General features: G+C 35.9%; 4 protein-coding genes and 1 long non-coding RNA gene across 7 annotated transcripts; 2 read left to right on the forward strand and 3 right to left on the reverse strand.

Moving 5' to 3' along the window:
- Window positions 1–3047: 3047 nt before the first annotated feature.
- On the reverse strand, window positions 3048–6149 carry LOC147949716 (uncharacterized). The gene has a single exon (XM_087456235.1). It carries the CDS (start codon window positions 5976–5978, stop codon window positions 5079–5081), a length of 900 nt encoding a protein of 299 aa, XP_087312361.1. The 5' UTR covers window positions 5979–6149; the 3' UTR covers window positions 3048–5078.
- Window positions 3048–7564, reverse strand: LOC147949717 (uncharacterized). Of its 3 annotated transcripts, none has more exons than XM_087456240.1 (2): window positions 6779–7564; window positions 3048–4598 (listed from the first exon to the last, which is right to left on the reverse strand). In XM_087456240.1, the coding sequence occupies exons 1-2, from the start codon at window positions 7544–7546 to the stop codon at window positions 3213–3215; spliced, it is 2154 nt and encodes a 717-aa protein (XP_087312366.1). In that variant the 5' UTR covers window positions 7547–7564; the 3' UTR covers window positions 3048–3212. The 3 variants fall into 3 exon arrangements, with proteins under 3 accessions (XP_087312366.1, XP_087312367.1, XP_087312365.1); XM_087456241.1 differs by having other exon boundaries at window positions 3048–4464; window positions 6645–7564; XM_087456239.1 differs by having other exon boundaries at window positions 3048–3476; window positions 6554–7564.
- Window positions 7565–15431: 7867 nt separating this feature from the next.
- On the forward strand, window positions 15432–18308 carry LOC104787141 (pentatricopeptide repeat-containing protein At3g22150, chloroplastic). Its single transcript, XM_019227448.2, has one exon. It carries the CDS (start codon window positions 15559–15561, stop codon window positions 18031–18033), a length of 2475 nt encoding a protein of 824 aa, XP_019082993.1. The 5' UTR covers window positions 15432–15558; the 3' UTR covers window positions 18034–18308.
- Window positions 18309–19744: 1436 nt separating this feature from the next.
- On the forward strand, window positions 19745–20808 carry LOC104787160 (uncharacterized). The gene is made up of 2 exons (XR_015560454.1): window positions 19745–20264; window positions 20354–20808. It is a non-coding gene; the product is annotated as an uncharacterized LOC104787160 (long non-coding RNA).
- Window positions 20809–22640: 1832 nt separating this feature from the next.
- On the reverse strand, window positions 22641–23742 carry LOC104787169 (VQ motif-containing protein 22). Its single transcript, XM_010512700.2, has one exon. It carries the CDS (start codon window positions 23577–23579, stop codon window positions 22944–22946), a length of 636 nt encoding a protein of 211 aa, XP_010511002.2. The 5' UTR covers window positions 23580–23742; the 3' UTR covers window positions 22641–22943.
- Between the last annotated feature and the right edge of the window lie 1523 nt (window positions 23743–25265).

Below are 25265 nucleotides of genomic sequence, written 5' to 3' on the forward strand. Positions count from 1 at the left end.
AAAATTCTAGCGCTTATACCAAAAAAAGAAGACGTAAAGGAGATGAAAGATTAGCGCCTGATCTCATGTTGTAATTGTAAGAGATGTGATGAGAGAAGAACACGTTAGTATTTAGGAAATAGTATATTGACTCTCATAATCATAAACTTTAGGTTACATATAATTATATAGTACAAGAGTTTCCTAAACTATAATAATTGCAAATATATAATATCCTTCTACACGCCCCCTCAATCTCAAGGTGGTAATGGAGCAAATGTGGAATTAATGGCTTGAGATTGATCTCAGGAGAATGGTAGAGCTCGTGCTTGAACAACAATATCGAAGCTTGCTCCGACGTCTTGGTGGTGACTAATTCATATCTTGGATAGATTCGATGAACATATGTATGTTAGATGGCTGTAAGCAGATGTTTTTTTTTTTTGATGAAAAAGAACAAATAAAAATTTTGAAGAAGCATCCATGGCTTGAAAATTGGAAAATAAGATGGTTTTTTTTTTAATTTAATAATTTAAAGAAGCACTATGGCTTTGATTCAGAGGCTCATAAAAAGCTTGAATAATATAAGCACTTTTGGCTTGAAAATAAAAATTATAAAAGAGAAGCATTTGGCTATAGATTCAGAGGTCTAAGATAATAGATTTGAATAAGAGAAGCTCGATGGCTTAGATTCAAAGGTTCATGATGAACTTGAATGTGGAAGCATTTGGCTTAACAAAAAAAAACTATATAAAAGAAAGAAGCATATAGCTTAGAAACAGCAACGGAGCCGATCGTTAGATCATTGTAGCTTTGATACCATGTAAGAGATGTGATGAGTGAAGAACACCTTAGTGTTTAGGAAATAGTATATTGACTCTCATAATGATAAACTTTAGGTTACATAGAATTATATAGTACAAGAGTTTCCTAAACTATAATAATTGCAAATATATAATATCCTTCTACAGTAATGTCACTTATAAGGCTATCTCCAAGCTTATTGCTCATAGGTTCACACGTCTTCTTCCGGATTTCATCTCTCCAAATCAATCTGCTTTTGTTAAGGATCGGCTGCTGATGAAAAATGTTTTTTTGGCATCCGAGCTAGTTAAAGATTATCACAAATATGTAGTTTCTTCTCTAAGTGCAATAAAGATTCATATTTTGAAAGCGTTCGACTTTGTACAATTCCTTTTATCCTTACCTTACTCTCAGTGCTAAATTTCCCACCCCAATTCGTGAGATGGATTGAACTAGTATTTACAATGGCTTCTTTCTCGGTTCAATTCAACAGAGAGTTATCTGGTTTATTTCATAGTAATCGAATATTACGGCAATTTTGCTCACTATTGCCCTATCTTTTGGTTGTTTGTATGCAAGTGTTGTCGGAAATGCTTAACAAAGCTGCTATGGAAAGAAGGATAGGCGATCACCCTAAGTGATAACACCTCAATCCATTTGTGTTTTGCAGATGACTTGCTGGTATTTACCGATGGCACCAAAAGATCTATTGAGGTAGATGTTCAGATTTTTTAAACTTTTTCAGAGTTTTTGCACTGAATATTAGACTTCAAAAACCAACACTATACATGGTAGGGATACAAGAGATTGAAAAGGATTTTATACTGAGAAATTTTCCGTTTTCAGCGGGAACTCTTCATGTGTGCTACCTTGGTTTGCCGATTCTCACTAAGAGAATGACGAGAAATGATTATACACCACTTATTGAACGAATTCGTGAGAGAATAGGAAGTGGGACGGCTCGACATTTGTCGTTTGTGGGGCACCTATAAATCATTAACTTAGTAATCCGTAGTCGTACAAATTTTTTGATGTCTGCAATTTGTTTGCTGAATGCTTGTATTAAAGAGATAGACAGTATATGCTCTGCTTTCTTGTGGTCAGTCCCTACTTCGAACACAAAAAAAAGCTTACGTGTCATGGAACGATGTTTGTCTACCTAATGAAGAAGGAAGTCTTGGGTTTCGTTCTCTAAAAGAGGCAAACAAGGTGAGCTGCTTAAAACTCATATGGAGAATCCTCTCATCAAATTGTCTATGGGTCAAATGGCTTCGAGTTTACTTGCTACAAAAGGGCTCATTCTGGTCTAAAGGAAAATACCACATTAGGCTATGGATGTGGAGAAAGTTGCTCAAGTATCGGGGTTCTAGCTTATGGTCTTGTCAGGTATGAGATACAGAGTAAAAATGTTTCTTTTTGGTATGATAATTGGTCGGATCTAGACATATTTAACAAGCATATATTATGACTAATTACACGTACAGTAGTATAAGATCATGATTATGTAAGTTACATAATTAATTTATTTTTAAGTTAAGTTATAATAACATATGTAACACTGTATATTTAAAATTAATGATCTAGGCAATATACCAAAGCCAACTAATTCACAAGTGAACGTCGTCATTTATAGTTATATCTCATAAAATGAACGAATAATTTTTCGTGTCTGTTTTGTTTTTTAAAAGAAATGAGTTATATGATAGCCATACAGTAACAGGACCCAAAACGTCCAGGACCATGATAGTGATACACAATAAAACTAGCAATCGTTAGATACTATAGAATATACATATATATATATATATGTGTGTGTATGATTTGGTAAATTATTACATTTATTATTCAGACCAAAAGGAGTTTTATTTACAAACTAGTAACCATAATAATAATTAGAAAAAAAAAACAGAGCAGATTTAGAGAAACAGAAAACATAATCAGAGTCCGTTCCACTGAAAGGTTTGTCATGTTTATAACGAAGTACATACATCGTATGACCAGAAGCTTGTAGCGATGTATTACATAACTAATATAGATTTCTTTATAATTTGCTTAAATTGTGTTAATTTTTAGTGTCATACTACAAATATCAAATAATTCGAAAACATCATTCACGATGATATAAACAAGTGATGCGAACAAATAAATGAGGTTGTGTCACTAAAATAAGCTTGTGCAGATAAACCTTTTCTTTGATAATAAGAGCTATCTCGTTCTATAGCTTTTTCTTCTTTCTTAGAGATACAATATGAAAACCCAAAGAATTTGAGATCTCAAACACAAACGAACCTTTTATTGTAGTAAATGATACAAGTAATTAAAGGTTGCACACATGCAAGTAACCCCTGTTACCAAAGAAAATATGAAACCAACAAATTCTTAAATAACGAAACTTTAGACTCACTGACAGACTCATCACTCTATATTGATCAGGCAGGACATTTGAAGCCAGATGGTGGCTTTTTACCACAATCTAGGAGAACCTCAAGAGCTATAGGAAGAATGAGGTTGATGTTGAGAAGTTTGGCTTTAATAGTAGTACATAAACAAACGGCTGCGTCTAGATCAACTAAACCTTCCAAAACAGGACAACACTTCTCTTTAGCGTTATTCCCGATTCCAATGTGAATCAAACCCCCAAGAACGTCAACGCACGCGCCTAGCTTTAGTGGGTTAATTGGACAAGTATTTGGCTTAGGCATAGATGTTGGAGGTGTCGCAATGGGAGGAGTTGCACTAGGTGGCTTTGCGATAGGAGGTGTTGCGCCTGGCGGTTTTGCAATAGGTGGAGTTGCCGTAGGAGGTTTTGCAACCGGCGGTGATGCGGTTGGCGGTTTTGTCATGGGTGGAGTTGCCATAGGAGGCTTTCCTACGGGAGGTGATGCGACAGGAGACATTTCGGCGGGACACTGAAAGCCAGGTGGTGGTTTCTTTCCACAACCAAGGAGAACCTCAAGAGCTATGGGGAAAACGAGTTCGATGTTGAGAAGCTTAGCTTTAATAGTGGTACATAGACAAGCAGCTGCGTCTAGGTCAACTAAACCTTCTAAAAGTGGACAACACTTTTCTTTGGCACTTTTTCCGATTCCGATGTGAACCAAACCTCCAAGAACGTCAACGCATGCGCCTAGCTTCAAAGTGTCAATTGGACAAGTCTTTGGATTAGACATAGATGTGGGCGGTGTTGCAATGGGCGGCATTGTAGTGGGAGGAGTTGCAGTAGGAGGAGTTGCAACAGGTGGTTTTGCGACAGGAGGAGTTGCGGTTGGGGGCTTTTCCATGGGTGGACTTGCCATAGGAGGCTTTGCTACGGGAGGTGATGCGGCAGGCGACATTTCGGCAGGACACTGAAATCCAGGTGGTGGTTTCTTTCCACAACCAAGGAGAACCTCAAGAGCTATGGGGAAAACGAGTTCAACGTTGAGAAGCTTAGCTTTAATAGTGGTACATAGACAAACAGCTGCGTCTAGGTCAACTAAACCTTCTAAAAGTGGACAACACTTTTCTTTGGCACTTTTTCCGATTCCAATGTGAACCAAACCTCCAAGAACGTCAACGCATGCACCTAGCTTCAAAGTGTCAATTGGACAAGTCTTTGGTTTAGACATAGATGTGGGAGGTGTTGCAGTGGGCGGCATTGCAGTGGGAGGAGTTGCAGTAGGAGGAGTTGCAACAGGTGGTTTTGCGACAGGAGGAGTTGCGGTTGGGGGCTTTGCCATAGGTGGAGATGCAACAGGTGGAGTGGCGACAGGCGGAGTTGTTACAGGTGGCTTTGCTATAGGCGGGGTTGCAACGGGCGGGGTAGATATGGGTGGCTTTGCTATAGGCGGAGATGCAATGGGCGGCGTTGCTACTGGTGGTTTTGCAACAGGTGGAGTTGCAATAGGTGGTGTTGTGACGGGCGGCTTTGCGATAGGAGGAATTGCAATAGGAGGAGATGCTACTGGTGGCTTTGATACCGGTGGAGTTGCAACGGGCGGTTTTGATGTGGGAGGAGCTGCGATGGGTGGCTTTGAAATCGGAGGAGTGGCGATTGGAGGCATTGCTACTGGTGGTTTTGCTATAGGTGGTGTTGCAACTGGAGGAGTTACGGTAGGCGGTGTTGCAACCGGTGGTTTTGCGATAGGCGGAGTTGCGACAGGCGGTGTTGCAACAGGAGGTGATGCAACAGGCGGTGTTGCAACAGGCGGTGATGCAACAGGCGGTGTTGCAACAGGCGGTGATGCAACAGGTGGTGTTGCAACGGGTGGCTTTGCAATAGGTGGGATTACGACAGGAGGAGTTGCGATGGGCGGTTATACAATAGGTGGGGATGCTACAGGTGGTTTTGCTATAGGTGGTGTTGCGACTGGCGGCTTAGCGATAGGAGGAGTTGCTACTGGTGGTGTGGTTGTGGGAGGTGTTGCCACTGGTGGTTTTGCAATTGGCGGGGTTGCAACAGGTGGTGTTGCAACTGGCGGTTTTGCGATGGGTGGTGTTGCAATAGGAGGAGTTGCCACTGGTGGTGTGGCAACAGGAGGAGTTGCAACAGGGGGTGTTGCGATGGGAGGAGTTGCAATAGGGGGCGTTGCGACGGGTGGAGTTGCAATAGGTGGCGTTGCGACTGGTGGTTTTGCAATTGGTGGTGTTGCAATAGGAGGAGTTGCCACTGGTGGTGTGGCAATGGGTGGGAAAGCTATTGGTGGCGTTGCAACGGGTGGAGTTGCAATAGGAGGAGTTGCCACTGGTGGTGTTGCAATAGGAGGAGTTACCACTGGTGGTGCAGCAACTGGTGGTTTTTTGGTGGGTGGTGTTGCAACAGGAGGTGTTGCGACGGGTGGAGTTGCAACAGGTGGCGTTGCGGGTGGTTTTGCAATTGGTGGTGTTGCAATTGGAGGAGTTGCCATTGGTGGTGTGGCAACGGGTGGCGTTGCAACGGGTGGAGTTGTAATAGGAGGAGTTGTAATAGGAGGAGTTGCCACTGGTGGTGTTGCAATAGGAGGAGTTGCCATTGGTGGTGCTGCAACAGGTGGTTTTGCGATTGGTGGTGTTGCAATTGGAGGAGTTGTCACTGGTGGTGTGGCAACGGGTGGGAAAGCTACTGGTGGCGTTGCAGCGGGTGGAGTTGCAATAGGAGGAGTTGCCACTGGTGGTGTTGCAATTGGAGGAGTTGCCACTGGTGGTGTGGCAACAGGTGGGGAAGCTACTGGTGGCATTGCAATGGGTGGAGTTGCAATAGGAGGTGTTGCCACTGGTGGTATTGCAATAGGGGGCGTTGCGACGGGTGGAGTTGCAATAGGTGGCGTTGCGACGGGTGGTTTTGCGATTGGGGGAGTTGCAATAGGAGGAGTTGCCACTGGTGGTGTAGCAACGGGTGGGGAAGCTATTGGTGGCGTTGCAACGGTGGAGTTGAAATAGGAGGAGTTGCCACTGGTGGTTTTGCAATAGGAGGAGTTGCCACTGGTGGTGCTGCAACTGGTGGTTTTGCGATGGGTGGTGTAGCGATAGGAGGCGTTGCAATGGGCGGAGTTGCAACAGGTGGTGTTGCGACAGGTGGTGTTGCCACTGGTGGTGTGGCAACTGGTGGGGAAGCAACTGGTGGTGTTGTAACTGGTTGTTTTGCGATTGGTGGTGTTGCAATAGGAGGTGTTGAGACAGGCGGAGTTGTAATAGGGGGAGTTGCAACTGGCGGAGTTGTAACAGGTGGTGTTGCAATAGGAGGAGTTGCAACTGGTGGTGTGGCAACGGGTGGTGTTGCAACTGGAGGTGGTGTTGCAATAGGAGGTGTTGCCGCGGGCGGTGTTGCAATAGGAGGAGTTGTCACAGGTGGTGTGGCAACGGGTGGGGTAGCAACTGGTGGTTTAGCGATGGGTGGTGTTGCGACAGGAGGTGTTGTGACTGGTGGAGTTGCAATGGGCGGTGTTGCAATAGGAGGAGTTGCCACAGGTGGTGTGGCAATGGGTGGGGCAGCAGCTGGTGGTGTTGCCACAGGTGGAGTTGCAACTGGGGGTTTTGCGATTGGTGGAGTTGCAACTGGTGGTTTTGCGATAGGAGGTGTTGCAACCGGCGGAGTTGCTACAGGTGGTGTTGTGATAGGTGGTGTTGGGATAGGAGGTGTTGCAATAGGCGGAGTTGCAACGGGTGGTGTTGCGACTGGTGGGGCTGCCACTGGTGGCGTTGCGACTGGCGGTGTTGGTGCACATGGTGGAGGCTTAAGGGTAGGTGGTTTGGGAGTTGACGGAGGAGGCGTCGTGGTAGGAGGTTTAGGAGTCGATGGCGGAGGCTTCATCGGGGGTGGTTTTGGAGTGGACGGAGGTGGTTTTATGGTGGGAGGTTTCGGTGGGGAGTGATGTTTTTTAGGGGGTTTAGGGTGAGGGTGTGGTTTGACGGTGGGTGGTTTAGGGTGGGGGTGTGGTTTAGGCGGTTTGTGGGCTGGCGGTGGTGGTTTTTTAGTGGGAGGTTTAGGGTGAGGGTGAGGTTTGGTGGGGGGTTTAGGGTGGGGGTGTGGTTTAGGTGGTTTGTGGGATGGCGGAGTTGGTTTTGTAGTGGGAGGTTTCGGGTGAGGGTGAGGTTTGGTGGGGGGTTTAGGGTAGGGATGTGGTTTCACGGTGGGTGGTTTAGGCGGTTTTACTGCCGGTGGTGTAGGTGGGACGACAGAATGTTTTGGTGGTTTGTGGGGGTTAGGTGATGGTTTTGGAGGGCTACATTCACGAGCGTATGAGGCAGCAAGGAAGCCAAGGAGGATGAGAATTAGAAAGGAGTGGTTTCGAGTGCGAAACCTCATTTTTTGAGAACGAGTGGAGTTCAGTGAGTACGTAGGAATATGAATGAGTATGTTCCCATTTATAGAAAAATATTCTAGGATATTTTTGTTCATATCATGGTGCAAGGACAAGTTGGGATTAGGCAATTGAAACTTGATTTGATTAAAGCACACGCATCAGGTCACTTAATTACTAAAAGACAGTAAAGGTTTTTGTCTCACTTTTCCTAAATTGGCCTATATTATGTGTTGTAGATTCTTATCTTCTTTCGGAAATATTAGGAATAACATTCGCTACTATAATAAAAAAAAAAAAAAAAAAAAAAAAAAAAAAAAAAAAAAAACATTCGCTACTTAGGTTGATTAGGACTCATTTGTGGGTTTTAAAAACCAATAGATTTTCTGCTGTAATTATTAGTTTTTTTCTAAACATATTTGAACATTTTAACGCTTTATAAAAATATTGTTCTACATATGAATGGTTTGTAAATTGTAATATATAAGCGATTAAACGATATCCACTATCATTAAAATATCATGGTCAAAAGAGTGCAATATAGTTTAAGGAATCATGTCCTGCATCCTATCTTTTATTCTAAATTCCAGATCGATCGCGTTGCATAAGTCTATTAACCTAAGATAAGACCTAGTCCGTAAATTTTTAGAAGTTACGAAATTAACGTTTGCTATAGGGTGATCGACATAGAAAATATTTTAAAAAAAACTTGGAATTAATCAATCATATTTTGTAATTATTGGGGTGAAATGAAAACGATGGGAGCAAGCGAAGGTTTTTGTAGGGTAATGGCCAGTGTGCAGACAGTGTAACGTAGAGGCATCTCCCATTCTCTATTTTATCATTATTTTATATGACTTCAGAGGCATCTCTCATTCTCTATTTTTTAAAGTTGGAAGATATAATTAACCCATCCTTTTCTCTCATTTAGGTCCACTTTTCTTATAAGGATTCTTTGCAACTTTTTTGTGTTTTAGTTTGTGTCTCTACCTATAGAAATGGATCATCAATTTGAGTTGACACAAATCTATTCGTTGATAAGTATAGAACCATGTTATTAGGTTTCAGTGGCTACTAGCTAGCTAGCTAGATAAATATGTGTACATGTGTGAAAGTTTCACTAATTAATGAAATACTTCCTCCATTGTAAATGTATGATATCGTTGAAGTTTTGTATTTGTTGATTTTTTTTTATATTATTAAAACCAATAAATCTCTAGGACTGGTTCATGGTAATTGAGCCTTGAATCAAATTAATTGAGAGTTCAAGCATTGGTTTGGTTAAATATTTGTTTAGCGGTCAAAAGTGAAACAAGGATTGTTTTAATAGAGAGGTCTATAAAAGCAAAGCTAGGATTGATCTTTCGGGTTGTTAGAGTGAGATCAAGCTTGTGCACTATCTGTAACTTTAAGTACGTACTAGCTAGTGTTGCCTAGCTGAAACATAGGCATTCTACATCGAATCTAAACTCGTGAACGTGATTCGCAATACATTATTTTTCTTCTTTTTCATCATTCATTTTGTTTCTTCTTTCAAGTTCTTCCGGTTGATTTCATGAATGGGACAAAAGATATTGAGTGTAAGAAAGAGATCAAGAAGCTGAAGTTGATCAAGTTCTATGGCAATTAACGAATATACAAGAATTACATCATACTAAAGCAATTTGTTAGGTTTCCAATGGTTATAAATTTGTTTACAGATAAAAGTTACACTGATTAATGATGAAAAAAATATTGGTCTCTTGAGTTCAAGTTTTGTAAGTACACGCAGTATATCCGTTTCTTGAGCTGAAACAATAATTCATAATCAAGATATCATTTCGAGGGAACATGTTAGATATCCTACATTTACCTTCTAAATTTTGTTCAAAAATATACTGTCCAACCAAAACTAACATGTTCAGAGCTATTAACCTGTTGTCTGATAAAACCATAAACCTAAAAAATCAAAATTAGGTACTTCCGATCATCATTTTCTAGCTTAACATACGCAACTTTATTAATTTAAACAATTAATGTACAGAGTGAAGGTGAATTAGGAAAGGGGAGATATAAAAGTTGAAAATAAAACCTTGATAGTTGGAATTTAGCCTTTTTAGGCATTTAGCTAACATATATATCAGCCGACCTACTCGAAGTTCTTGGGATCCAAATGAAAAGAACATCTTCACATCTGCCCTTCGTTGGACGCGGTTACAAGGTCGCGTGTACGATTCAGCTGAATAGTTAGAATAATGTAACCCGTGAAGTATATGTCACTTTTAGAATTTAATTGCCCTTCAAAAATTAAATAAAAAGAGAGATAGATAATGTGACTTTGTGATAGAATCTCATGCTTCCATGTGACTCCACCATTCGTCTCATTTGATTCCTCCCCAAACCGCGACAAGAATTAAAAAAAACTAGTGGTCGTCGGGATACTCATGAGCACATTGTCGTTTAGACACGTCGGTCCATCACCAGCAGAAGAGAGCAAAAAACTAGAACATCAGACAACGATCATCGTTTGGATATTTCCATTCCACTTCTAAAATGTTGCCGACTTGCCATATTTACGAGTCGGAACAAATAAGAGTTAATCAGAATCTATTTTGCTCATTAATTTTGGTTTGGTCCTATATTAGCGATTTTATATATTTACTGGGAAGACAAAAGGTTGACTAACCTAACTGTTTAGTTTTCAATGTGGCAATTAATTATCTTTTGTTTAGATTCGGACATCATATGGAAAAAAGATTGTTTGAAACTTTTAAAGACTATTGCATGCTATAGTATATTTAAAAAAATTTATGGTCAAAATATATAGTTGGAATAGTGGTGAGAGTAGTGAAGTCTGGTTTTCTTAGTTTGATTCTTGTTTGAGAGAAACTGTTTAGATATAACGAAGAGATCGATGCATGTGGTTGGACAAGAACTTCTCGATTAACAATAACAAAGAAAATAACACATAACACTTTAAACATAACGATCGTAGTAAGCATACCAAATTATTTATATTGTACTTTCAAAATATTTACGTTGAGACAATTGCTTTGGTTATGAAAAAAAAAAGTAAATCTTATCACAACCAAAATTATCCAAAATATTGACGTAATTTGTGTATGAGCAAGTGATTATTCTAATACATAATTTTGCGAGTGAAAATGACATCATGCTTAAACAATATTATCAGTTTTAACATATTTTGAAAAATTTAATTATTCTCAAACATTATATGTAGTATTCGAATTTGGATTTGGCAGAACCAAAACTATTCATCTCTAATCGGTTGAACGAATCAGTTTTCGAATTAGTTTGATATTATTCAAAACTCTACAAAGAGATATTATTCTACCTGCTGAATTTGATAGAGAGGGCATTTACTTTGCTTAGTTACGTTCATTATGATTGTGATGGTTTTTGGATATTAGCATTGCAGAATGCATGATTTAATATTGTACTCCCAACATTTTATGATAAATGATACATATCATTTTATATTTTTCACACAAATTTAAAAAGTAGAAAAATTCTAGTATACATGCTCTACAATGGCACATTGACTTTAGATTTCATGTTTTACATGTTATTAATCTTAATGTGAAGTTATTAGAAACTTGGCCAAATTTTTATATTAAAAATTCAAAATTACATTGGTTTTGAAAATAAAACTAATGATAAAACGACACATAATTTAAAATAAAGAAGATAAAAATATTTTCTGCTTTAATAAATTTATTTATCTCTTAGTAATGTATTATTGATTTTCAAGATCTTTATCAATCAGTTTTACTGATCTTTTGTCTTATTTCTTAGTACTGTATTATTGAATTCGAGACGTCTATTCTACAACTCTGCAAGGGATCCCAATATAATCGTGTAGCGTCTGAAAATGCCAAAAAAGCATTACTAGTATAATATACTCCGAATCTTATTTTTGCAAAGCACAAAAATATCTCTATAATTGTGACATGCTTGTATGTAAAGAAACTATATATCTATCAAGTCTTAATCATTTTTTGGAAAATGATCCTTTGACGTATATTTTCTGCTACATGATTTTTCTCGACTGAAATTTACTTTGCTTTATTTAGTTAAAACTTCGAAATTAGGGTTTGATAACAGATAACCCGACAAACACATATTTATTTAGTTTTTTTCTTTTCGTAATCATAACGGTGTAGTGTTTTGAAATTGCAATGTCTACAGACTGGCTAAATAACGTTAGCTATATTTCCAGCATAAAAGTAACATATCCAAGTTATATTTTTGTCACAATCCATCTGTACGTTTCATATAGAGATGAAATAATACACATACACTGTTTGTTGGCATACGCTAGCTGTTTGTTGACAAACAAAGAAAATACAATGTAGTTCATGTTCAAGAACTGAATACAGTTCACACTTGCATTAACGTGGAGCCTATAATCACTATGTATGGTACATTTTGTCATCGTATATACGAATATATACAATCATTAATCCCATTGTGAATTATCATGATTGACTTCGACATAATAATAGAAAGCATAATACAAAGAGTGTTGTTTTCAGTATTCTTGCTGAATATTTTTCTCTTCAATTTGTATGCTTAAAAATGTTAGTTTTTCGTATATAATGGCGTCTTCTAATATAACTTGTACAAATGTTAAATGTATCGAACAAACTATCAAACCTATAGAAACAAATGTGATCGAACTATATGTATATATAGTATAACATGTTATTTACGTGAAAAACTCACTCAAAACCATTAAATGGATTTCATAATAACATTATTCACTTTTCTTTTTTTCAATCGTCTAGATTATTATTTATTGCAAATTATGAGTACGGTTATAAATAAAATTTTATTATGGAAAATTTAAAATTCTTTTGGGCCTGATTAGATTTTCACTACAAACACATATTTTTTTCTATGTTTATTCTCCATCCTTCATCTTCCATTGTATGTATAATCCTGACGAACGATTATAATTGTCTGCATAATTAACAAATTGCATTACTTGGAATTCGAACCCCAAATTTCCCGGTGTCGAAGCATTAATCAACTCTTAAAACAAATTGAATTAATTCTTCTTTGAATAGTAAAAAAAATCAGTGCATATCCTCTATATTCCACTATAATTATAACAACCCATACATTTTAGTAAAATCCACCAACTAAAAAAAACATTGCTATGATTATATATATACATATACTATTATCTATATATAGACGGCAAAAACAAGTCGTTTTGGATGAGACAAACTTTTTTGCTTTAACATCATGACATATCACATATGTATCAACAGACACTAACAAAATGAACTCATGCCGTTATATAGTTAATGATGTTTTAGTTAACATCTAATCATTTATGTAATTATTTTTAAAATTTATTGATCTATTGTAGTAGATAAATTTTGTTAGGGTTAAAAGCTTCCCTTTAAGTCTTAAGAATTTTTTTTTAATGGTCGAATCAAAGAAGTTAAAGCAACCTATTAGGCCGTTGAGAAAAGGAAGCAACTTAAAGCCCATTAATTTTGCAATTTATGGCTTTAGATACGCCATTCCAGAGGCCCAAAATAGAGGACAGAGCTTCTTTTTTTTTCCTTATGGTTTTTTACTTTCTTTTTAGTCTTGTAAATTCAATTGAGGGCCTTAATTCAAATAGATAAACAAGTTCTTTAGAGATAGAAGAAAGCTTTAATTGAACTTGAACAGTTGAACACGACAATGAATAGGACTTAAATCTGTAGATTTGAAGAATCTATTCTATTATTAAAGTTGAAGTAGTCACTAGACTCAAATTATATCATGACTTTGTTTTGGTACGTTTTTCATTAAAAATAATTAGAGAATCATTTAATTTAATTAAATTAATCTATAGTTTCGATTTATCTAAATGACCATTATACCATTGGGTCGATCACTTAAAACTAACCGGGTCGGGACGCGGATCCTCTCTGACCCGAAAATAGAAGAAAAAAAATTTGCGGATCTGTTTGTTCTCCAGATTAATAATTTTGGATCCTGTATATTATTTGATTCAAGAATAGTTAAACACACAATCAAACAGAAGTATAATCCCTATAAATAAGGAAACTGGTATTAGATTATTTAATGGCTTCAGTAATATCAAATATTAACTATTACCATACTTAATCCCTATAATTATTACGAAAATTAATAATAATGATAAATCTTTAATACTTATCAATTGTGACTTTGTTGCTTCCAAAATAATCAATAGATTAAATACGAAATTGTATATATATGTAAACTAATTTGATTTGCTTTTATATTGTGAGATATTACGGAAACAACAAATCAACTTAATACAATTAAATAAAAACAAATCATCATTTAGTTTAGATTTTCAATATTTACTTAATGAAATTATAGTAATTAATTATGATTAGTATAGATGGAAAGAATAAAAAACACAGAAATTATATATATGTAAAATTGTAAACTAATTTACAGAAAAAGTGTATTGTATATCCCACATCGACGAATTATTTTGGAATATGGTTGATAATCACTATAAATATATGACTAATATGTTTTGAGTACAAATGAGCAGGAAGTTTGATTTATCAGGTATCCAAATTTAACAATTTAATTTGGTTCTATATTTGAGCATATTTAAACTTTTAAAAGTAAACATAAAATAAGATATTTACGTTTTTTAAAATTTTTTTAAGATATTATAAATATTTAAATTTTATAGAATGTTTAAATTATTATAAATATTTGAACTCCGTTGAAATTTTTAAATATTATAATATATTGAAAGTCTATAAAATATTTAAGTAATATTAATATTTTACTCTTAAAAATTTTAAAATATTTAAAAAGTTTGAGTTAAACCCGTTAAAACAGGTATTTTTATCAAACTATAAATTAAATTGGGTTTTTTACAATTTTGCTGAGATTTGATATATCAAATATTAACTTCTAAATAATAACATAAATATATTTAATCTCACTATAAATACAATGGTTTCTTAACCATTGAAATATCTCAGACTAAAATTTAACAAGCAACTTCTCCTCTTTTGACAACAAACCAAAATAAAGAAAAACTCGTTCTTTTACAAAACTACTATCTGATATTGCGTGTGTCTATCCTTTTACAAAACTACTATCTGATATTGCGGAGTGTCTATTTTCTTACAAAAATACTATCCAATATTGCGGTGTGTCTGTTTTTGTGAAAAACTACATTTTACAAACTACATTCTACAAACTACTTACTCTATTAGGATTTCCAATTTACTGTATAACCCCAAATATACAAATAAACACTATATAAACAAAGAAAATAAGTCAAAATAAAAAACTAACTTACAAAAATGCAAATTACAAAAAAAAACTAACTAACAAAATATATAATCTATACTGTAACACGGTATCACCTAGTTCGGTCTTAAAAGCAACGTTAATAATCAAATATGACATGCAATGTTCTTATAATCAGATCAACATTAGAATCTACGTTTAGTATATGGTTCTTTCTCAAATGCAACTATGACCAACGATTTTTACGTTTTACCTGAAATTTTTACTCGCTGAAGTATAAACACACTTAGTTAAATTAGTATTGAATATACAATAAAAGCTATCTTTTTCTTAAAGTCATAAAAACTTTAATTTGTATGCGTGTTTGGTTGAGTAAATTTACTTTCGTAATAAGAATATGTTTTTTTATCAATTTATGAATTTTCAGTGCCAAGAAAATTTTTCCCATCATATTTTTATTTTGTATACACTGATTTTTTTCTGTCTCTACCAATTTTTTTTGTGATTTAATTTCTTCAAATATGCATATATACAATCAAATTACTTCAAGATTTGACATTTTCCGGATAATATAAGAGAAATTTTTGTAAAGAGAGATTAAAAAAAAAAAAAAACGAAACAAACAAAACAAACACTTATCAGTTATCACTAAACCTTAAAAGATGATAAGCATATAGATAGAGAGAACAGAGCCAATAAAGGCTCTTCCTTTCTTTTTTTCTTCTTCTTCATCATCAACTCCTTGTTAATGGCTGGATCAGCTCTACCACTACCACCACCTCCACCATTATCATTACAATCTCCGTCACAAAATCAAACCCGTCCTTCTTCCACCTTTTCTCCACCAACCCTCACTCCTCAAACACCTTCAATCCGTTCCCGTCTCAGCAAAATCTGCCAAGATGGAAACCCACAACTCGCACGCCAACTGTTCGACGCAATTCCTAAACCAACAACTGTTCTTTGGAACACCATCATCATTGGGTTTATTTGCAACAATCTGCCACACGAAGCTCTTCTTTTCTATTCCCGGATGAAAAAGACTGCACCTTTCACCAAATGTGATCCTTACACTTACTCTTCTACACTCAAGGCGTGTGCTGAGACTAAGAACTTGAAAGCTGGTAAAGCTGTGCATTGTCATTTGATCCGTTGTTTACAGAACTCAAGCAGGGTTGTGCATAACTCTCTGATGAATATGTATGTTTCTTGCTTGAACGGTCCTGGTAGTGAATTGGATTCTTATGAGTATGATGTGGTCCGTAAAGTTTTCGATCATATGCGTAGGAAGAACGTTGTGGCTTGGAATACTTTGATTTCTTGGTACGTGAGAACAGGGAGAAATGCTGAAGCATGTAGGCAGTTCTCTATAATGATGAGAATGGAGATAAAGCCGAGCCCTGTTAGCTTTGTCAATGTTTTCCCTGCGGTGTCGACTTCTAAAAGTATTAAGAAAGCTAATGTTTTTTATGGTTTGATGCTTAAATTGGGAGATGAATATGTTAAGGACTTGTTTGTGGTTAGTTCGGCTATTTCTATGTATGCTGAGCTTGGCGATTTTGTATCATCACGGAGAGTGTTTGATTCTTGTGTTGAGAGAAACATTGAGGTGTGGAATACAATGATAGGTGTCTATGTTCAGAATGAATTCCTGGTTGAAAGTATTGAGCTTTTTCTTGAAGCAGTAGGGTCGAAAGAGATAGTGTCTGATGAAGTAACGTTTCTTTTAGCAGCCAGTGCAGTTTCAGCACTGCAGCAAGTGGAACTAGGAAGGCAGTTTCATGGTTTTGTAAGTAAAAAATTCCGAGAGCTACCGGTTGTGATATTTAATTCGTTGATGGTGATGTACTCAAGGTGTGGTTCTGTGCACGAGTCGTTTGGAGTCTTTCATTCAATGCAAGAGAGAGATGTTGTATCGTGGAACAGTATGATCTCTGCATTTGTCCAAAATGGCCTAGATGATGAAGGATTGATGCTGGTTTACGAGATGCAGAAGCAAGGGTTTAAGGTTGATTACATAACTGTGACGTGTTTGCTTTCAGCTGCATCAAATCTTAGAAACAAGGAGATCGGGAAGCAGACTCATGGTTTTCTTATCAGGCATGGAATTCAGTTCGAGGGAATGAACAGTTACCTTATCGACATGTATGCTAAGGCAGGTCTAATTAGGATATCACAGAAACTTTTTGAAAGAAGTGGTTATGCTGAAAGAGACCAAGCTACCTGGAATTCAATGATTTCGGGGTTCACACAGAATGGACTCACAGAGGAAACATTTGTTGTGTTCAGGAGGATGTTAGAACAGAGTATTCAACCCAATGCTGTAACTGTGGCATCAATTCTCCCTGCTTGTAGCCATATAGGTAGTGTTGACTTAGGTAAACAGCTCCATGGTTTTTCTATTAGGCAATACTTGGATGATAACGTATTTTTCGCTTCTGCGTTAGTTGATATGTATTCAAAGTCAGGAGCCATAAAGTATGCAGAAAACATGTTTTCTCAAACGAAAGAGAGAAACTCTGTGACATACACCACAATGATATTGGGGTATGGTCAACATGGGATGGGAGAGAGAGCTATCTCGCTGTTTCGCTCAATGCAAGATTCTGGAATCAAACCCGACGCTATCACCTTTGTTGCAGTGTTATCAGCTTGCAGCTACTCAGGTCTAGTGGACGAAGGTCTCAAAATATTCGAGGAGATGAGAGAACTTTATAACATTCAGCCTTCAAGTGAGCACTATTGCTGCATTACAGACATGTTGGGGAGAGTTGGACGGGTCAATGAAGCATATGAGTTTGTTAAAGAACTTGGTGAAGATGGAAACATAGCTGAGCTATGGGGTTCACTTCTTGGGGCTTGTAGACTGCACGGTGAGCTTGAGCTTGCTGAAACTGTTTCAGAGAGGTTAGCTGAATTAGATAAAGGAAAGAACTTTTCCGGGTATCAGGTTTTGCTCTCGAATATGTATGCTGAGGAACAAAATTGGAAGAGCGTTGATAGGGTGAGGAGAGGAATGAGAGAAAAGGGTTTAAGGAAAGAAGTTGGTCGTAGTGATATTGAGGTTGCAGGTTATGTAAACTGTTTTGTGTCTAGAGATCAAGAGCATCCTCAGTCTGGTGAGATTTATGATGTAATCGACGGTTTGGCTAAAGATATGAGAGGCGATTCGTTTCTGACGACATTGCCAAATGTAACGCCAAGTTTAGAATTGGATGAGTGAAAAAGAATGCCAGTAACTCTCACAGACACATGGAAATCAAAGCAAGAGATGAATAAAAGTGAGTAAGCGGCGCAAAATTCTCATTTCTTTGCTTTCTGAAGCTCTTTGTTGGTGACATTGAAGCAAATCTTTTGTCATAAACACGCTTGTTAATCATTGTCTTCTGCAAATTTTCTAACACCATTAGCCATGTCTGGATCCAAACCCTGTAATATTCAAAAAGACAGACACTGTGCAGTTTTGTTTTTGGTATAATACTGATTGTGTTACAAGCCGATCATGAAGACAGCATAGGAGAAACTGGGGGAAACAAAGATGTATATTTAAACCAAGATCATTGTAGTTTCCTTGCTCTCATCTTCATTCTAGGCCTCTTCACTTGTAAAACTTTATTGGTATAATTATTTTTATTTTCATAATTAAAACAAATCATGAATGTCATGTTTATCTAAAATTTCATGTAAAAAAACTAGAGCTAATATTTGTTACCTGCTTTATTTTCATGAAATAATCATATTAAATATATATACAAACAGTTTTTTGGCCAAATCTAAAACTTATACTTAATATATTTATATAGATATATATTTATATTCATTATACTATGGTGAAATGAGAGTTTTTAATTTGTTTACATGTGCCCAAGAAGTGGTGGGCGAGTGGTAGGACCAGCGTGGGGAATGGGTGAAACTCCCATACCCAAGTTCTATCTTCCTCTGTTGCTGTTATCAACACTTTGTTGGGAAGTCTGTCAAGCCCACTTGGTTTATCTGGTAGTCAGAAATACAGGCGGTCTGATTACCCTCGGGTATTAGTCGGAAAGCATTCCAAACTTGGGTTAGGCAGTGTGGTAGTCCTAACATCTAGGTGTTGGCGATGAGTCCACATGATAGCATTTTGGTGTGTTCCCCCAACGCTGACCGGATCAGCCGATGAGGTCTATCAAAAAAAAAATTGTTTAGTCATTAGATATGAGAAACAGTCATACCCATATATGCATGGAGTTTTGAAAATTACATGATCATCTAAAACACTATAACTCAACCACTAGTCCACCACTACATTTTTAATATTACTACAAAAACTGGTAGGTGAAAGAATATTAGAAAGTTCAATTCAATCTGTCCATGTGTTTTAAATTACCTTTAGTCAAATTATATATATAAAAAATTGAGTTAAAAACAAAATTCGTAACTTCAAAATATTTATAAACTAATTTTACGTTTAAGACATACATAATTTAATTTATAAAAGCATTGTTATCATTGAGATTTGAGAATATATGAAATTTCTATTTCTAAGAATATTTAGAATTAAATTTATTTTTACGGGATTCATTAAACCATTCAAAAAACATTAACTAATAACATATATGATGTGACACCTAAACGTCTCTCCGCCGCTCCAAACAGATCTAAAACCTAAATTTTCCTTTCTCTCTCAGATCGAAACCATGTCTGATGTCCCCGTCAAGCTCTCCAGTTCAACAGTAGTCATCTGGGACTTGGAGGAATGCCCGATCCCAGAAGGTCTAGATGCTTCCGATGTTTGTAGAAAACGTAAATGAGTCGCTTCATCAGGGTGAGGGTTATGTTCTAATCAGGGCATACTTGGACTTTTTTAAGTTCATTGGTGAAATTGGAGGTAGTACTGTAGAAATTATACACGTACCTTCAGAAGCTAAAGATGAGAGACGTAAAAAGATTTTAGTGGAATTGTTAGGATTTGTAGTCAGATGCTATTACACACCAGTAAACATAATGCTCATCGTTGGAGACATCTCAGAACATCACCAGTTCAGAAGGGCTCTCATCTTTTTGAAAAATCAGAATTTCCACAATGTTTTTTTGGCACTGCCTCATGTTCCATCATCCGATCGAGGAGGTCCTTGATACAGTAAGTGGGTTTTGGCTTTGGAAAAAGCCTATCGCTGGGAGGAACTCCTCGTTTTTTCTCTCCCTTTCCAAATGTGGGCCTTGCGAGGCATATCGACTTGTCCTGTAAGAACGCAGACAGTAAGAAGACATGTGTTTTCTGGGACGTCGTGGATTGCCGGATGCCTGAAGGTTACGGTGGTGTGAGGGATGTTTCGCACAACATTAGACAGTCCCTTAAGAAATCCGGTTACAAGGGTGAGGTATCCATCAATGCTCATGTGAATCAGACCAATGATGATTTTAACGAGTATGCTTCTACCGACCCGGGATTCAAGATCATACTTGCTCCACCAGGTTGTTAATTCCTTGAATCTCTTTTAATACTCGCTTCTTCTTGATATCGATCGGTTTATATATATATATATATATATATATATATTCAGGAGATAGAGATGCTAGACTTGAGATGCTTCTAGTGGACCTTAAAAATCGTCCACCTGCAAATTATATGCTTATCCTTGGGGACATCTTCGTGGGAGATAATGATTACAGGGAGTTCGTCAGGGCATTTGTCACCTTGAAACGTTACACGTGTCTCTTGGCACAGCCTCAAAAGTCTGTAGTGATGGATTATGCGGTAACGAAATGGCTTTGGAAAAGCCTATCAACTGAAGGAGACCATCTTGATGCTGCCCAAAGCGAAAGTTCACAAGGTGTTGACAATTCTTCTAGTGCAAGTAGTTCATAAGGTGTCTCTCATTGCGTAGCCCTGAAGTCTATATATGCAGAGAAAAATTGTGGAGCTACTCAGGGTTATTTTCTTACTTTTGTTTCGATGTCGGTCTCTTCTCTTCCTAGTTTCTCTTTCATTTTAGTGCATTAAAATTCGGTTTTGAAAGGCTGCTATCCAATATCTCCCTCTCATATGGAAAAAATGATTGCAATTGAAACCAGAATAATATATTTCCCTTTTTATTGAAAAAAAAAAAAATATATCAAAAAAAAAAAAACATATATGATGTGGATAGAGATAGAACTTAATTATATATATAAATATACTTAGACCATCTCCAAAAGTAGATTTTAAGCTCCGAATAGAAAAGAAGGAAAAAAAACAAATTAAAAAATTGTGTAATTAATAAGAGTTGCCTTTTATTTAGTAAGCTCAGTAGTGTTAGTGTATAAGAGGTTGTGACGAGATGAACGGTTTAATATAATTCTGTCTTTTTGCATCAACATTTGAAAGCTGATTTGGTTGAAATATATTTGGAAAAAAATTGGCATAACTCAAGATTACAACTAATTTTTTTCCCTATTTATGATTTGTACTTCTATTTTTAATATATTTTTTATGTTTTGTATGTTTAAAAATTTATGAAATGCAATAATTTCCTATTTTTATAAAATCTAAATGATTTAAACTAATTATGTTCTACTACTAGAGGAGGATAATTTTATTTAGAAAAATATTTTTAAAAAAAAATAAGAACCCCAATTAAAATTCTATTAGAGGAGGATAATTTTAGTTAATTTTCTAAAAGTTCTTATTTAAAAAAATACATAATTTAATATTAAAAAAATATAAGAATCTCAAAATTATATTATTTTATTGGACTTGCTCTTTGTAAGTTGGTGATTGAACTAAGAAAATGTATACAATATTAAGAAAATAAAAAAAGAAGTGAAATTTCACTGTTAGGCAGAATATAAATTGGACCCACAATGTGTTTAGATTCATCCCCTCTTCCCAAACCATTTCTCACTCATATTTGTCACAATCGTCAATGTATTATTCCCTTTTATATAATAAGATTTTTTTTTGTTTTTGTTTTTGGTCTAAAAGAAACACGCCTACGGCATGATAAATTATTCTCTTTCATTAAAAATAAGGATTTATCGTAAGAATCTAAAATCTAAGTTATCATCTCTTGTGAATGCGAGGCTTTGGTATATTAGCCTAACTCTATATATTACATCGATCGATCTACGTCAAAAGAACCGTCTAAGTCATAATTACAAATTACAATCGTAATTAATATTAACGCGACGGGTTGGAAAAAAAATAGGAAAAAACGATAACGTAAGAATCTAGGCATGTTGGTAGCCTACCTTCACCAAAACACTATTCTCTTTGTTTCCGAACGAATTGCAAGTTCGGGTCTCTATATGATACAATGCGACTCTTTTCTCCATATTTTATTGTTATAGATTTATTCTGGTCTTTAAGAAAGTTATCCGTCACTATATTTCAATTATAATCTTAATATAAAAATATTAAAAGGCAAACAAGTTTTAAAACTTTAAGCCGATCAAATTGTGCAAAGGAAACAGCTATCCACTGTTTTCTCCTTTCGACAAGTCATATGAAATGATGAAATGAAACTATCTATTAAGAGCCATAAGAAAAATATATTAAAAGGATTCATATTCTCAATTATTAGCGCTAATTTGGTATAGTTAAATCCAACATTGGTTTCATGTTCGAATGTATACTATCCAAATGTTGGAGTTAAGCTAGTTGGCTATTTTCTCCATTCTATGCACGTTTTATATGCATTCTTTGACCAAGAAAACTTGAGAATTCTAGCTTCTTTACACATGCACGTGAGAACTTTACACGTGAAAATATTTGATGTCTGGTATATGTGATAATATTGGCATTCGAGCATATTGTTCTAATTAAGTCTAGTAAAAGTTTATGAATATGATAATTTGTTAAACATATATGGATTTGTTTGGAAAACATACTTTTTCTATATGACAGTTTGCAATTTGAATTGCAAGGGAGCAACTTCAGAATTGAATATTTGTCTATGCAAGGTCCATGATAATGCCATAAACTTATCTAAAAGCCTAAGAGAAAGATAAATCTCAAATATGAAAGAAAAATTAAAACTGAAATATACAAAAAAAAAAAAAAGTCAAAGTTTTCATTCTATGACAAAGAAAGTCAGTACCTAACATTTCTGCCTTTATGCGAAAACCCAAAAAAAAAAGAAGAAGAAAAAATTCAAAAAGAATCCAATCGTTTTCTCATTGCAACCTCGACGAAGAAGTATTACTATTCGTAGCCTCCTTAAGCGACGGAGCAGAACCTCCTCCACTAGAACCATCCACCGTCCCAAACATACCCGAAACAACCGTATTAGGGTTGTTCATGTTACTATACCCGACCATAGGGTTCACGTTGTTCAACGAGAACATATAAGGCCGTTGAGGCTGCTGTTGCAACGGCGCGTGAGGCTGAAAATTGTATTGCCAAGGAACTTGTTGAGAAGATCCAGCGGATGGATCAGACGAAGAAGTGAGGCTGAAACCAGAAGTAGTATTACCAGACCCGAAAGCCATAGCGGATGGACCGCCAGTGTATTGCTGAACCATGGCACGGAAGTTGGAAGTGTCGGTGTTGAGAAGCGTTGTTGGTGTTCTACGTGAGGCTCTTGATCTTCTACGTGCTGGCTTGGTTACACGGCCGGTCTCTGGACTCAGACGAGAGTCTATAGAGGTGGTATCACCACCGGTGGTGGTGGTTGTGACAGCGGTTGAAACGGTGGTGGAAGTTGTGAAGAAGGTTTGGTTGGTGTTGTAGAACTGAGACCACTCGTTGGGGTTAGCCATTTCCGTGTCTAAAGACAAGACTCTCAAGGATTGTAAGAAAGAAAAAAGCATTTGCCTTCGTTTAGTTCTTTATATATTTATTTGATTGTGTTTTTTGATTAAGACTTAGTCAAAGGAAGACTATTCTAAATCAATCATGACCGTTTATTTTTCTAATTACACGTGGATTTGTTTGGCTTTACATTTCATTCCTCCTAAAATTGCAAAAACAAAAAAAAAATTGTAATTCCTTAGGTACTTTTATTAATAAGGTTTGATATGATTCGATAATATCATAAATATAAAAAGTAATAATAATTGGCCTTACGAAGTTACAGTTAGTTGAATTACCAATAAACTAGAGTTTAGTTTGGTATTGGCTACTTTCTCAAGAAGTTGACGACATTGGCCCATTTCACTGTGTGTATTATTCTTTTATTAAATACTTAACAAGTCCCTCACTTTATATAATCGTCACAAAGGTGACGGCATAGATTTCCAAATGAAACGTTAAAGATATTCATAATCACGTTGCCTCTTGCCTGGTTAGTGCTAAATAGTGTAGTAGCCGTTTTATATAGCACACTAGATACTTAATGTATGCTTAGTGAGTTAGTGTAGTAGCCGTATTATATGGCATGAATTAAAAATAACGACTGTCGTACGATAATAATAATGGTTTACATGACATTTGTTATAAACTATAATATACATGTGTATAATATTTAAATATCGATCGACGTAAAATAAAATATGATACACTGAATGTTTCGTTCAGCCCATATATAACATATGGGAAGTCTACATAGACTGTTTTTAATCAGCGAAAATGATTAGCCGATTATTAAGGAATAATTTCTATGATAGTCAAGACATTATAACTTATATAAGGTCATTATAAAATAAAGTTTCAAGAACTTGCAGCTAATAATGGTTAAAATGTAACCATATGATGTAAAGAAAAGTGTCTCTAATATTAAGTTTCGTAGGAAATTCAAGATATGTCGTATGAGGTACAAGTACGTTTAGTATGATATATGCTTTTCTTAATCCTCTTATGGGGAGATTGAGTAGTTAAGATAATGATTCTTTAAATCCACTGTGATGATAAACTAAGGAAATTACTACTAGTGTTTGCATAATTGACAAGTATCATTTACGCACTATATATATAATTAATTGATGGGTAGGTGACTTTTGAATTAAGAGACGACCGAAGAGGAAGCTAATGAGAAATTTCAAAGAAAACCATAATCTGATTTGACGTCGTGGTGATAGGTTATACGTATAATAGGAACTACATAATCTTTCTCCTCTTTCTTAGTTACAAGTTCTGCATCTATCAAATATATATACTTTTTTGGTAGAAGCATCTATCAAATATACATAATAGATAGTTAAAGAAGGAGATCATATTTTCCCTTTCCATGCATATTTGTTATGTACTAAAATTGTAAAACTCAGTTGTTTTGTAATAATTAGTAATTACAGTGTATAGAGGTAGCTTACTCTTATAAGTTTGAGAATATTGTAATTTTTACCCTTACTTTTATTGGATTCTAATTTAAAGAATTTTGATGATTTCAATAATATCATAGAAAGCGAATAAGTGAAAAATTTTAAAAATTTGCTAAAGAGTTTAAAAAATTAGGGGTTTGGTTCTACTTCGGAAACTATGGTGAATCTTCAAGATTTAGGAATTACAATAAGACACGTCATCCAATGATCTATTCGAAGATTTCTGACTGCCAGTGAAGT

This window comes from Camelina sativa, chromosome 1 (assembly GCF_030686135.1).
Source record: "Camelina sativa cultivar CO46 ecotype springtype chromosome 1, ASM3068613v1".
Lineage (NCBI taxonomy): Eukaryota > Viridiplantae > Streptophyta > Magnoliopsida > Brassicales > Brassicaceae > Camelina > Camelina sativa.

Excerpts from the sequence above, each read along its gene's own strand:
- LOC104787169 (XM_010512700.2), bottom strand. The coding sequence starts at position 23,579 with ATGCTTTTTTCTTTCTTACAATCCTTGAGAGTCTTGTCTTTAGACACG.
- LOC104787141 (XM_019227448.2), top strand. The coding sequence starts at position 15,559 with ATGGCTGGATCAGCTCTACCACTACCACCACCTCCACCATTATCATTA.
- LOC147949717 (XM_087456240.1), bottom strand. The coding sequence starts at position 7,546 with ATGAGGTTTCGCACTCGAAACCACTCCTTTCTAATTCTCATCCTCCTT. Across the intron at positions 4,599-6,778 it reads CAGTTGCAACTCCACCAATC|CCACCCATATCTACCCCGCC; the intron begins GCAAAACCCCCA and ends CCTATAGCAAAG.
- LOC147949716 (XM_087456235.1), bottom strand. The coding sequence starts at position 5,978 with ATGCCACCAGTAGCTTCCCCACCTGTTGCCACACCACCAGTGGCAACT.